The sequence below is a fragment of the Saccoglossus kowalevskii genome, chromosome 10, assembly GCF_978046115.1.
Source record: "Saccoglossus kowalevskii chromosome 10, keSacKowa6.1, whole genome shotgun sequence".
In the NCBI taxonomy this organism is placed as follows: Eukaryota; Metazoa; Hemichordata; class Enteropneusta; family Harrimaniidae; genus Saccoglossus; species Saccoglossus kowalevskii.
Window position 1 is genome coordinate 15268415 of NC_140650.1, and position 15414 is coordinate 15283828.

General features: G+C 34.7%; 2 protein-coding genes across 2 annotated transcripts; one reads left to right on the plus strand and one right to left on the minus strand.

Moving 5' to 3' along the window:
• The first annotated feature begins 1276 nt into the window (after positions 1-1276).
• LOC100374773 (transcription factor IIIB 50 kDa subunit-like) lies at positions 1277-3596 on the plus strand. The gene is made up of 2 exons (XM_002734896.4): positions 1277-1471; positions 2193-3596. Exon 2 carries the CDS (start codon positions 2204-2206, stop codon positions 3380-3382), a length of 1179 nt encoding a protein of 392 aa, XP_002734942.1. The 5' UTR covers positions 1277-1471; positions 2193-2203; the 3' UTR covers positions 3383-3596.
• Positions 3597-7026: 3430 nt separating this feature from the next.
• Positions 7027-15159, minus strand: LOC100374625 (drebrin-like protein). The gene is made up of 11 exons (XM_002734895.3): positions 15033-15159; positions 13492-13547; positions 12804-12913; positions 12533-12607; positions 12159-12377; positions 11666-11817; positions 11404-11458; positions 10811-10879; positions 10160-10679; positions 9275-9454; positions 7027-7358 (listed from the first exon to the last, which is right to left on the minus strand). The coding sequence occupies exons 1-11, from the start codon at positions 15113-15115 to the stop codon at positions 7222-7224; spliced, it is 1656 nt and encodes a 551-aa protein (XP_002734941.1). The 5' UTR covers positions 15116-15159; the 3' UTR covers positions 7027-7221.
• Between the last annotated feature and the right edge of the window lie 255 nt (positions 15160-15414).

The window sequence follows — 15414 nt, forward strand, 5'->3', positions numbered from 1 at the left end:
TGTTCGGCATAATCCCGAACTATGCGGATAGTTAAATCAATAATTCGATTATTTTGTGTAACACTCAACTGATGAAGATTAGCCTAATACTAAAAGACATAAGGAATGCATATGTCCTAATTTGATTCAAAAGCAAATATTCCCATAAATTGTCCAATCCTACGTCATCGTACAGTGGTTAGTAGTAGATCGTCCTGCAAATCACAATTATATAAGCACCATCATTTCTACAAAATATAATAAATTGTTTTATTAAACGCCAGCTGCGCGAGTCGTAAGCATCCCATGCGTGTTCGGTAATATCAGAACATAAATGAATGAAAACACTACCACCTCCCAGTTCATGTAATAGGGTAGCTTTTTGGGTCTTTATATATTGTATATCTATAAAAAAAATATTGTTGCATTTGCTTAAATTGCTATAGATCAAAGTTGAATCACGGTGAATTATTGATATAGTAGGAACTGTACGGTCACTGGTAGCATAGTGGTTGTCGCATCAGACTCATGATCGGCTGAACATCAAAAGGGTCGACCCCTACCCTGAGTGAGTGTCCCACAGACTCAATGGGAAGGCCAACCCACTGGCCAAGATTCATTCACAAACGAATGGACTTTGGGTCAGTGGCGGATCTATGGGGTGGGTTCTTGGGGTCCGGACCCCCCCCCCCCGTTGAAAAATGCATTCAATTTGTTTTTGTATAATATAAAAAAATCATTAACTTAGTCTGGCGATTTTAAAGTTTGGACCCCCCCTAAAAAATCATGTATCCGCCCCTGCAAGTGTTTGTGTTCGACCGAACCTGGTTGACACCAGGATAGCACATTAAATTGCAACTATACGTCAATCGTTCGTGATATCCTTCACACGTTTTTTAGAGCTCTTTTTCAGACTGACACGACAATACCACTCTGTCAGATCCTCTACCGTGTCACGGTCACGTTATGTCATTAAAATCGCATTGATTTTAGTATTTTTCGTGTATATCAATGGTTGCATCATTTCAAGCATTTTTAATAATTTCATTACACCGTGAATGATTTGTTTACAGACAAACTTGAACATAAATAGATAAATAAATAAATAAATAAATTAATTAATAAATTGGCAAGTAATAAGTGACATGTGCTATACATTGGGTGGGTTATAAGTTTTTAAGTGTGCAGGTAACAGAAGTTAGAGCGCCGCCAGTGATTGGAGTGTGGAACAAACCAATACATACACAAACAAACATACAAGTTAGGTGAAAGGTCATCGCTATTTTTGTCACAAGGATTCAGGAAAATCGTAGTAGCTTCGTCAGCACACACACGGTGTTGAGGGACTGTGGTCAGCAATATAGCCCAGTAGGTCGTTGCTTATTTGCGCGGCTAGACTACAATCTTCACTGATTTCTTATGTGTGGCGTCACTTCAAGAATGACGGGATACTGATAGTTGTACCAGAGAACAAGATTTGGGTCAGGATCAGGTAAATGTAGCTCTCTCCCAGTCGCTGAGTTTGTGTACATTTGGCCCGAGATGGAATAATGCAACTTGCAACGCAATGCGATCAAGGGCAAGTTAAATAAGTGAATATTAACAGGTAGTAATCGACGGAGCCGCAAATGAGCTTAATCGCAATTGCCTAATTACATCATTGACAGTTTATTATATGATTCTATGGTTGAGGATGAAGTTCATTTCGTCTTAGACTGTACATTCTTTTATACTGCATAAATTAAATTAAGTATTAAATTAATAGTATCGCTGCAGAAAGGATGATATATGCTGTTGTTTAAATTACCATATTGTTTCCTATTATAGTAGTGTAACACAGTTATTATATTAATTCTTTTATTCATTTTATTATTATTAATTTTTTTTTAATTTATTAATTTTTATATAATAATGAAAAATATAGGGCCATCCATGCTAATTTTCTTCATTAATTGGAATAGTAATGATATCAGGTTGTCAAGGCTTTAATATTGTAGCTGAGAGCTACTGGGCACCTAACTTCAAGATCAAATTTCATAAAATTGCCCTAGTTTATTTGTATTTTTTGTTCATTAATATTCGTATTTTTCTAAGGGCACCAAGGCAAAACGGTAGGGCATCTAAGCAATAGCATCCATGGATTATATCTGAACCTCATCGTTTGTGTACAGAATAATTGCTTAATATAAATAATCCCATTTTATATATATTAGAAGCTGACAACATGCCTTCACTGTGCTCTGAGTGTGGTGAAAATGCGGTCGAAGAAGACCATCATTTTAGTCAGGATCACAAGGTGTGTACCAACTGTGGGAATGTGGTAGAAGAACTCTCTTTCCAAGCAGAGAAAGAGTCGTCAGCCTGCTTTGTATTTAGCGATGGTTCTTACTCAGCTTCCACCGTTGCTACTGCATACCATTGGCAGAACAGAAAACGTAAATCGTGTGGTCACAAAGCTGGTTTGAAAGAAATAAGTGAGCTATGCAAACTGATGAAGATGTCTTCTGAACTTCAAAAAAGATCTACTGAGTTGTTCGAAAAGGCGTATAATATAGATTGCTTTAAAAACTATATGACCAAGAAGAAACACGTCTTGAATGGCTGTTGCGTGTATATATCATGCCGTCAGGAAAACTGGCCTGTTACGATTGCATTTATTTGTGATTTAATTCAATGCTCGCGTCAAGATTTCAACTCTGTTTACAAATCACTACTATCACAATTGGATATTCAGATTACAAGTGTGTGTGTTGAAGATGTTGTTAAACATTTGCTCAACAAGTTTGGATTTGAAGAACCTGAATTTGTTAATAAAACTATGAAGGTGCTTCAGCTGGCAAAAGATGCTTGGATTAGCTCTGGGCGTGCGGCTGAACCAGTCGCCACAGCTGCTGTGTACATTGTTTGGAAATCTCAGATTAATGTTAGTGTCAAAAATGTTGGTTTCAAAAACTTCTGTGCTGTACATGGCATTGGTAGTTATTGTAACATCTTAAAGAAAGTCAAGGAAATCCAGCAAACGCTTTTGATATTAGCACATCAAATACCATGGGTTGATAATAAAATGGTCACACAAAAAAACATTTCTAGTTACTTGAATGAAATTTTAAATTACGAGAAGTCATTAAAATCAAGAGCATTAGAAGCACATGCAAGTGAGAGTGCTGATGATGTCCTTGATGAACCGAAGATGATTTTTGAGCCACCATGTTATAAGAAACGAAAACGAGAGGCTGAACCTATACATGTTGAACCTGACTGTATCTCAGTCTCCAGTTCTCCAGAATTAACAGAACTAGATATTCCTGATTCCGAAATGGATCAGTATTTGAAAACGCCGGAAGAGGTAGCAATGTGTTCTAACATGTATGAGATGATGTATGGAACGCCAAATGATAAATAGTTTTTGCTTACATCAAACAAAAGAACTGAACTCTGCTTTCTGTGATGTGACATACTTGATAATGAATCAAAATATATGCAAGTATTTCAAACAAGTGAGACAATATACTGTTTTTGTTTGTTTGTTATTTTTGTCATGAAATGCAGGATCAATCTTTGAGCTTCTCATTAAATTGTGATATTTTGAGATGAAATAAATATTTTTTGCAGTGGAATCAATTTATTTATTCAATGAGTGAGATTACATGCAGAGTGTGGTTGAAAATGATTTTACAGGGTGATTCAAGTGAATTAAAATTGGTAATTGTAGACCTCTCCAATATCTTATTTTTCTAATCGGAAAATCAAGGATAGAAAGTCCATGTACAACATGTGCTAGTTGCATTGCCGACCATAGCAACAAATCATCAAGTTACACAATCAAGTGTGGCTTCCACTTGGCCACCAGACGTTTGTGATTCGTGAAAAACGAATGATTAAAAACCATGTTCAGAATATACAATTCTACAAGACCATTGGAATACAGATAATATATTGGATGGTGGTGAAAAACCTCCTAAAACCAGTAGTACAATGAGAAATGTACCAGAATGAGTACCAGATATGTATATAGCTGCTTTGCTGTGAGTGCTTTTTTTTTGCAAGGGATCCAATGCTTGAATTTATTTCATACAAGAGCCCGAGTGGAATTTAGGCATAAACCAACTGATTTTAAAATGGAGGACTGGTACGCTTAGTGTGAATATTCAGCTGGGTCAACATTCCCAATATTGTTAATACCAGGTGGTTGAAAATAATGTCTTTTACTATTTGATTTAAAAAACTAAATTTTTTGTATTTTGGGTAGTTAGAATCATTGGCTCAAATAGCCCTGGTTCTTTAGGTTTTTGCATTTTTGTCTATGAAGAGTTGAGCTGTACTAGAACACCTATAGTGTACTGCAATGATGAAGTCAACAATGGCAGGCAACTCTGAAAGACACAGGGCATACATGGGAAAAAAATGTAAAAGATTGTGGAGTGAGTGTGGATGGTATTAAACAAAAAAAGGTCAGGTAGGTATACAATACAAGACAGCTGAGAAACATGTATTACCAGTTGAAAAAATGTTTTCTTGCAAAAAAAATAAACTGAAAACAGTTTTTCAACTCCATAAATATAAAAACATTTCTCAAGATAATTGCATGTTTGAATGGTCTGCAAATTTAGCTGAAAGATGATGGTACTTTTGTTAGAATCGCAAAAACAATAAATGTGCTTTCAGTTTGGGAATCAAGAATTGGGCAAATATGAGTTGTAGCGCCACCAGGTGGTGACAATGAGAATATCACTTGTTTGTAGAGCTGTTTGAAACAAGTGAGGTCATGAACAGATTTGTGGGTAACCCTTGCATAAACCCCCTCTACAAACAGGTGATAACAGGTGACCTTACTGGTAGCATACAGTGATGTGGGTGTTAAGATTACCACTTCTATATACTTGTGAGTTTTGTAATCACATAAAATTTATTTCTCAATAATAATCATTTAATATTTGCAGTCATTTATTATTTTGTAATTTAATAATTTTTAGAATCGGTTACATATAAAAAAAAAGATATTTGTAAAATTGTCATCACCCACATTTTATTTGGCTCATTTGCAACTTCAACTATCTTCGTGTTCACATTCAAAAATTCCATAATTTACAATACATTTAATACAAGAATATCAGTTCTCTTGTTTTCTCCATATTTCATGCTACTTATCAATAAGTATGTTATGCACGACTGATTCAAGTTCTGTTCACATAAATCTTCATAAGAGTAGATCATATTTCTTCGAAATAATATGAAATTATTGTCTTGATGTACAATGACTGAGAAATGTACAGAATGTAAAATATGAAGTGTGATACAAATACTAAAAGAAAACGAAAAAAAATGTTGTCTTTCAAGAGGTAAATTTCTAGTACTAAAGTGTATTGTCAGGAAAACAATACAAGTTGACGTGATTCATCAACCAGGAATTGTCTCACAGTCGCCTGAAAAAACTGACATCAATTCCAGAGAAGAAGCAGGTAACTTTATAAATTTATAGAATTAAAGTTGTATGCACTGCCTTACAGTAAAAAATATTAATTTCTTCAAGATTAGACAGTTCCATATATACTTCATAAAACCTTACAAAATTTCTAGCATTAAAGGTACACTGTCTCATAAAAAAAATGATATCACAAATTGTGCAAGCATTCACCACAGAAAAGCTGTAAAATACTTTATTTTAGCTGAAATTAATTTTCGCTGAGAAGACTGACTTTTTTTGTTTTGTATAGTATTTATTCACAGATTTTTGATGAGTTGAATGTAAAATACAGGGAAAATGTATATTCGCTGGATTTTATTTTCACTTAATCATTTTTTCAGCGAAAATTAATTCCAAGCGAAAATAAAGTATTCTACAGTAGTCAGTTCAAGTTGACTGATAATTTTAAAGAAATTGTTAAGTTTAATTAAATGATTAATCAGTGCAATCATTGTCAACTTTTGTCACAGTGTACAAAATTATTTTGTAGTCTGTTCTTCCCCACATGCAATGTTGATATACCGATAAATTGACAAACCTTTTGATTAAAACCTAAAAGCAATATCAGAAACTGTTCAGGTGGTCCAAAGGATGATGAAATTTAGTGAACATTTTTACAAAATGGGAAAATATTTGCACTGAATTTTGGGCGACATGCATAAGTGTTAAAATGTACATGTATAATAAACACTAGTGGTACGGTGTCTTCTGCCCTTAAATCACATAATTTTTGTGCCAAAATTTTGGTTGAACATTTCGCATACTTTCTTGTTAATTTTGAACATAAAGGGCTGCAGTCGTCGTGCCGCGTACTGTTCGAAATGGGACTCATAGCGACGTATACAACGCGTGTAAAATACATTGTATATTTACATGAAATTCAAACACGCGCAGAGCGATGACCACCGCACTTCAATAGTCGAAAGTCTTGAAAAATTATGGAAAAAGTTTATTTTGTGACAAAAGTTGACTTTGGTATTCAGAGGAACGAGGATTAAATCAAAATCTGACGTGTATATATAATAGGCATTATGGGTAATTCCTCATATGTCTATGAATAAGAATCTGTGGGGGTCCCATTTATATAACATCATCCATGATTTCCCTAATTCTTGGTACTTACAAAAGTGAAACAAAGTTACTGAAACTGAAACAAAGTGAAATATACAGTCTTGTTTATTAACATATGCTGTGTAACTTTGTTGAAATTGTGGAACAGACAGAATCGTTGGAAGCGCTGAATAATTAAAACTTCCCCTAAAGAGGACTGTACTCTAACTGGATTATTCAATTTCAAATCTTGTTTTTCTTCTGTTTTTTTTATTGTTGATAAATGATCGTTACATAAAAGTGAATTCTGTGTGAGAATAAGTACTCAATTAAAATTTCTTATTTTCACAAATTGTTACGAGACAGTGAACATTTGATTTGATTTTGAAAATGACACTGCAATCAGAACGACACTTGTGCAGCCCAAATTGTTCATGTATTGATAGCGACCAGTTTTTAAAGAACAAAATATTGTCAAAATTATGTGTTGGGCTTGTCATTTTAAAGGGCAATAAATTTATTTGACTATAAAGTATTATTTACGATCTTGAGCAATGTTTATGTTTCTTGAATGAACTGATTATAATACATATGTGTGCAAATAATACAACAGTAAAATGCGTACACGTAACATGCAGTTCTGACACCAGTGATGTTCTAAGACAGTGAGTCAAGTAATATTCTACAGTTCTACACTCACTGACTGAAAAAAATGTAACTGATAAAATTCATATTTCTTCTACATAATTTGATGGAAACATGCCAAAAGAACCGTCTGGACCGACACCTTGCCACCAACCAGAATCAATTTTTTCTATATTCGTGATGATGTCACCAGGATCAAAGGTTATCTCTGTTTCATCCGCTGTTGGAAAAAAACAAACATTGATATATTACAACCATACACCAGGGCTTGAAAATCCTCTCTTCTTACCCCTGAATACAATATTTCTATAAACAGCGCCCTCTAGTGACAAATGCTTCTGTTAATGGGTGAAAGAAATAGACCATTTTCTTGATAGTCGAAGAAGCGGCATTTTGCATGCACAAACATACAGTTTTGGACTGTAACATAAACTTGCATGCATGATATTGGGTGTACCAATCAAGGTGACAAAAATAAAATTCCTCTCTATCGACTATCAGCAAACTGACATGTTTGTATCTCCCGCCATGACAAAGCAGACATATTTCTGCACCCCAGTCTTGCTGCCTCTGGGAAAGTGGTTTATATCAAAAACTTTGATTGTGTACTCATTTGCTAGAATTAATATCTAATTGTTATTCTCGTACTTCAGATCAAAACTATATTGACGCTTTAATTCAATCTTTCATGTCACAGAAGCACTCCGAGAGGGGATGATTTGTACAGTATCTGAGACCTCTACAATACAGGCCTACATGTAGTATCAACGAATGCAGTCAAGTTCAGCTAATATGAATGTCAGCAGTCTCACTCATTTGGAGATGGTATTGATTTGAGTACCTAGGATTGAAACTGATCAAAAAACCAAGTGTTTTGATTTCCATCATACCGGTATATAAAATCTGAACAGATCTGCTGGACTTGAAATTAAAAAAAATGTTGTGGAAGTCGGCTGTGATGCCTGTTTTAAGAGCCTGTAGTCCATTCAGCCTTAGCAGACACCTATATTGCTCAATTTATGTGTGGCACATACCCACAAAGACAAACTGATGAATGCAAAAACATAGTGTAATTGTATTTGATTAATTTAGTAATGCATTTGGACTACTCAACTTAGATCAAAGAAACCTTAGAAAGTACTCCTGTGGGCTTGAAGGTTATTAGAGATATTGAGTACAAATAAGAAATGCATATATTTATATAAACCAGATGCCTGTTGCCTAATATAGTTTTGTTTCTTGAGATGCACAATTTGAAAGCAACTTGCCTCACAGTAATGTACAGAAGTTTATAATACTATATTAACTGAGAACAAAATGAATAAATTTGATCTGAGTTAATGGAGACATCAGAAAATTACTTAATTTCATGCAAATTAGATAATTAATATGCACGTATTTCAACCATAAATTTATCAGATCTGTGGATCATTCCAAAGCACCAAGTTTAATTTATTTTGATTAGTGGTACCGGGAATCAGTTAATTTATGCAAATTAATTAGTATGCACCAAATTCCACCATAACCTAACATGCATGTGGCTTACCCCAAAGCATAGAAGTTTCATAGAAAGTGGTTCATGAGATAGTTTTTAAATTGCTAAACATTGCTAATTATTATGCATATTAGATTATTAATTATTCATGAATTTCAACCAAGAACTATAACCAAGTCAGTTTATTCTTGAGCACCTATGTACCAGGTTTCATAGAATTCAATAAAAAAATTTTTACTAATTATTATACAAATTAGGTAATTAATATGCATTTCAACCAAAAACTAATCAGGTCTCACATGTTTGTTTGATCTGACATTTTCTTCTATGCTATCGATAAAGAGCCATTGCTCGAAACGTCTAGCTATTTTTAATAGTTATTTAGGTCTACGATTACCAAATATTATCTTCTATATATCATATTTATCGGTCCGAGCAGCGTTTATTAATTTAGGTCTGTACAGATGTTGTTCCAGAGCACCTATGTAACAAGTTCCATTGAAATTTTGCAAGTCATTCATAAGATATCTGTGGAACAGACATACATGCATACACACATACAGAGTAACCAAAAAAAAATTGTGTTTCACATTGCAGTTCATCTCTTACAGTCATCCCCAAAAACATATTGATCTATTTACCTGCTTGATAATCATAGAGAGCAGTGGCACATACTCCTTTGTCAGAGATTGAAGCATATTCTTCTGCCTGTGATTCTGGTGGTTCTTCATAATCTGGTGCTGCCTCATAAGGATCCTCTTCTTGTGGTGATTGGGCCGCCGCCGCCGGGGCTTTAGGAATGTCATATGCAGCCTCTTGCTCTACAAAAGTGCAAATCAAAAATGTACATATCGGTATGATTTATGTGAGCTGATTCCCTGAATGTTTGCTCTATTGGGGTGTTTTTATGCTGGATTATTACCACTATCACAGCAACTTTCATGATATATTATTTTCAAAAATGCAATTACATTGACATCCATTACATGTCATCATGCATTTTTTTTTTAATTTGTAAAATAGAAAAAAATTAAGGAAAAAATCTGAGGTAAGAATGTGATCAGACCAGGCATGTCTGTGATACGAGTGGAGATGCAGACATGCACACACATGGAGGTCAAAACAGGGAATAAAATGTCACACACAAACTTTTGGTCATCGGCATATCATGAGATTGAATACCATATAGCCCTACATATAAGGCTCAATACACAATTCTATTCAATTTCAGAGGCGATTACCAGACTCTACACAACCAAAACGTTGCCATGGAAAACATGTGTATTATTTCTCAAATATTTCAACGGACACATTTTTGAGCTAAAAATTCAACAATTCTAGTTAAATATACCCCGATAGTCTTAGTAGGAGACAATAAACAGAATTTTCCCAACGCCAAAGAAAAATCGTCCATTTAAAGAACCAGCCTCTTCCATGTTCTCCAATACACGTTCATTTTGCTTGTATTGTAAATGCCAACTAATGTGCAAAAATGTTATCACATAATTATTTCCATGGTAACTCACCTCCCCAATCTTCATCATCTTCTTCAGGTTCTTCAGAATCTTGCCTATAAGTAGGAGGTGGTACCATTTTAGGAATAGGCTGAGATGGAACTGGTGGAGCTGGCTCCGGTTCATATGGAGCGTCTGGTTGTGGTTCTAGCTCATATTCAACTTCCTCCTGTGGTTCGATCTCATATTCCGGTTGTGGTTCTAACTCATACACCGGTTGTGGTTCTAACTCATACTGAGCTTCTGGTTGTGGTTCCAGTTCATATTCTGGTTCAGGCTCAGGTTCAGGCTCAGGTTCAGGCTTGGGCGATGGAGTTGACATTGCAGCAGCAGGAGGCGGTGGTGGTTGAGCTGCTGGCCTTGCAGGTGGCCTGGCTGGCTCAGAAGCAACTGGTGGTGGTGCTCCAGGTGGAGCATCTCTAATTACTTTGGGTGGTGGTCTAGCAGCTGGTCTTAATGGTGCTGCCACTGATTTTTGTTCAAAGAATGCTTTTGGGTCATTTTTTCTTGCTTGAATCATTTGAGCTGCTTCCTGTAATAACAAGTTTAATACTAAATTGTATAGCACATTTTAGTTACCATGAAAGTTTCATGTAATTGTGTTAGGCCAAAGTCACTTATAAAATGAATTTTTTCTCAAATTTGAAAAATGTATTTACTTACAGATGTGTGTTCAGATCCCCTTTTGTGTCTAGCTGCTGCTTCTCTCTGATCTTCTGCCATTTGTGCTTCCTACAAGCAATAAGTAATCAGTTAGTAAAATGAACAACAACATAGAGAGCAACCTTTTCATTCGTTAAGGGACTGGCCATAACAAAAACAGATTTGCAGCATTTCACAACTACTGTATTGGGTAGTATCAGTTTTTAGTGTATGTAACAACAAGTTCTGTGAAGCTCTGTATGTTTTACAGTTCACCAAAACAAGCAATCATGGTGTCTTGACATGACTTAAAAACAAGACAGGGCGATGTCCTCGCCTTGAATCATGAACGCTAGATCATCAACATTAGAAATGAATTTCTTGACGATAAGATAAAATATTCATAAATGTTTTATAAATTTCAAACGAGGGTTGAAAATAACTTGACCAGTCACTATGCACGGTAATAAATTGGCATACGAGTGAATAAAACCTGCAAAGTTTCTATGGGGAATGAAAGTATATTCTTTGGATTTGAGTGAGAATCTTCCAAGGTAAAAGGTGTCTTCATAAATTTCACTGTAAATTAAAAAAACAAAGTGATAAATACAAACCCATTTTTGTTTCTCTTCTTCCTTTTTATGTTCATTTTCTTGTTGTTCTTTTGCCCTATAATAATAATGAGATTTAGCAGCCTATTAACATGTGAATGCAACATCACCATCTGATTTTTCCATAATATTTCTCATATTCAGTGGACTAGATAGATGTATTATGTTACATATTGCACCCCACTTCACCCTCACACTCATACACACACAAACTAATGAAACATGAATAGGGTAATTCAGCAAAATTCAACAAACAGCTTCTTACTTCATGGATTGCACTTGTTTCATTCGTTCTGACATTTGACGATCTCTGTCTGCTGCCTCCTTAGACTCCCTGGCTCTCCTTTCTTGATCCATCTTAGCAAGTTGTTGTTTTTTCTGCTGACTCTCTGCCTCCAATCTTTCTTTATCTTCCTTCTAAAAATGTACATAAAATATGAGAGATGAGTACAGAAGATATTCACAGCAAATTTTGCACAACATTCAAATTTAGATTTTTGTTATAAAATATGCAAGGTATTCAGAGTAGGGGGCCACTATATCAAATGAGTCAATATTCAGTGTGTGGGAATTTTTAATTGAAAAATGAAAATATTAATGATATTACGAGTTTGCGCCACATATTTTAACACATGTATACAACATATTCAGAGTAAGGGTCCAAGAATATTCTTGGTGTATCCAACCTTGGTCATTTTAATTTTAGTTAATTTTGAAAGTTCTTGTTGGGAAGTATATAATAATTACAATTAACTTACATGTGTTTTATTCCAGAATGTATCTCGGCTGGATGTTTTGATCTCTAAATCAGCACGTGTTTTTATATAAACTGATCCAACTGGTTTTGGTTCAGGAACAGGTCGTGGTTTCTCTTTATGAAAACTGTAATTTGCTCCAGAAGCTTTTTCTACTTTTTTCTTTAGTTCATTTTCGTCAACATCGTCTTCTGTCCTGGCGTTGATGGTAACATGGGCACCCTTAATTTTGAAAAAAAAGAAATCACATGTGAAACATATTTTGTAGCAATTAAAATAATCACATCATCATGCTGATCCATATTGAACATTATGCACAACAACTATAGCACTTATAATTTTTTAACTACATCTTTGAAAAGAAAAAATTCTCTTACCCTAAACAGGCCAGCTACGTCCCTGTAATGCCGGGCGCAGGTACCTTTTCTATCAATAGGAGCACCTTCACCACTCTAGAAAATCAAAATATTAATGATTTTTATATAGAAAATTTAGTTATAACGTTGAAACGATAATAAAGGTGTGTTTTGCAATGTTTGTTGGAATATTGAATAAGTGATTTTCAAGTTGTCTCATGTCAGAATGTGACTGATCAAATCCAACAACAAGTCAATATGTTAATCAGCATGAGCATACTACTATACTTACCCAATTCACGAGTACATATTTAGGCAGGTTGGTATTCGGATCCAATACTCTACAGAAAGCGTACATAACTTTACTGCCATTTAATTCATCAACCATCTCGTCAAGGTCATCTATAGGTGTGATGTATTCAAAATGTATATTAATTGGTATTGATAGTCAATGAAATCAAACACAGGTGGCAGTCAATGTACTATGAATTTGTCCTTCTAGACTGGTTCAGACTCAATGCTTGATCTTTACTGAATTATCATTCGAGCAATTTCAAAATGGTTCATGAAAAAAGAAAAACATTCAAAATAGGGTGCAGGATTTTTTCATAAATGTTTCATCCCTTGAATGAAAACAATAAGGCATGTAAATATACCTTAATAGTAGTGCATAAAAAACTGGTAAATAAATTTTTTTTTGATTATATGCTGTTTCCATATAAGTTGCATAAACATTCAATATATTATTATTAAAAATGCAGCTTAAGCGTCTTTTAGAGACATTTTGTCATTCATTATTGATTTCACACAACTATGCAAGCATTTCATTTCATTTGGTGATTTGAAAGGCCTAAAGAGGGAAGTACTGATGTCAACCACATCTCACTGAATACTTCCTTCTGTGATTGAATTAAGACGTCAGCATACATTCATTGACATAAAACAACGCATACTGAATCCATTAGTAACGAAAAACTTACCTCCCGTTTCAACCACTTTGAGTTCATACGTCTTGCCATCATATCCAAACACGGCCCTAGTTGAAAATAATAAATTAATTTGCATAAAATATGTGTAACTAGAACTAAAGAACTAGATTTATGCGAATAAAATCAATATTCTGCTGATAAGATAATTACATATTTTGTTTTATAATCATTGAATCAGCCATCGGAATAGAGGAACAGGTGTTCAACAGAATTAAAATTGCATTCTTAAAATCTTACTTGAAGCAGACCATGAAAATCAACATTTAAATTAGTTTTAATTGTTACCAATCGGAATGAAAAGTTACTCATCTTTGATGAAAGTACTGGTGGGCGATAATTTTAAACTGTGCTAAACAGTGATTTTCCAATGCACTCTCCCAGTGTTAATTCATCTGACTGCAAATACCAACTTTGACTTCTTCAACCCGTTAAAATTAAGTGATTAGTTACACCTTACTAGTCTTTTTTTTTGGAATAATTTTTTTGTAATTGTGTAATAATCAATCACCATCTTTGTTTATATGGGAACAATATCTTGTACAAGTGTGGTGCGGTGCGACGCGGTGAGACGACCACCACGCTTCAATACATGTTTTATGTCATTTAGATGTATCACTGGTACACAAGGCTTTCCAGTGATGTAACAAGAAAAAGTAAATTCTGCTTGGTCATTGATACAAACCAAAAATTGTATTTAATGTATACTGGATTATTAAAATATGACTTATTTTGACCACATTTATTTTTTGAATATTATTATTCACTGGGTTTTGATATCACTATTTGCACTGATAAATAAAATCTGCTATATTAAATCTATGTGAACATGTGAAATAACAATAAATCTCATTGTTTTGTTGACAATTTCGTGAAATTAAAACACAGTGAATATGCTCAAAACATCACAATAGTGAAAATAAATGGTTTTACAGTTAAGCAAATACATAAATAAAATTATGATTTCATAAACCAAAACAGGTGACTCATTACCTTCACCCCACGCACAGGCACCAAGCTGATATCAACGTTGATTTTCACAAATTCCCCGTATTATACAAGATCACAAAACTGCTGATCTCAGAAGTTGCATATTTTAGAGTGGTGATCAACCCATTTGACACTGCAATCATGGAGGTCCATGCTACAGTGAACATGAATATGTCTGATATATATTCCGGGAGTACTGCAAAATATAGCGTGGATCTGAAAGCACATTCATCCGGACTGTAGATACTACCGCGAGAGACAAGGTGAGTCATGGGACGAGCGTCACCAGTCTGTGCATCGTCAACATCGACAAAATTTGAGTATGTCTACCAACATTTTAAATCTCATAAACTGGTTGCGGGCAATACAAGCAAGGATGAAGTAGAAAATATTAAGTTTTATAAAGGCGGAAGTAACCAAACTTTTAGCATAAATCAGGAAACAGGGTCACACCCCTTTCGTCCAACAAAACAAAAAACAATTTAAACGAAGTCCCTCAAAATAACCCCATCTAGACCATATACAGTCTCGGTACTGATACATACCAATTGACGTCGTTCTTGTCGTCCAGCACATCTTGCCATGCTTTGACGAGCGAGGCCTTGTGTTTGAGGAAACTGATCGCCATGTTGACTGCAAAGTTTGTCGGAAGTGACCTCGATGACGTTGTATTTATGGTGCTCATATTTATGACGTCACCATTATGGCGTCCGAGCGATCAGCTGAGAGCCAATGATTTTTTTTTTTTTTACAGTCATAATCTCCGGTTTGACAATCTTTGGGTTTGTTATGTAAATAATGTTTGCAAAACGGTAACATTTGATAAGGGGCGGGCGGGCCACCAGATTTCGAGACTGGTCTGACCACGAACATCGACAATTCAAAATATTTTCTTTTCACAATTGGCCAACTTTGCATATATCTTTT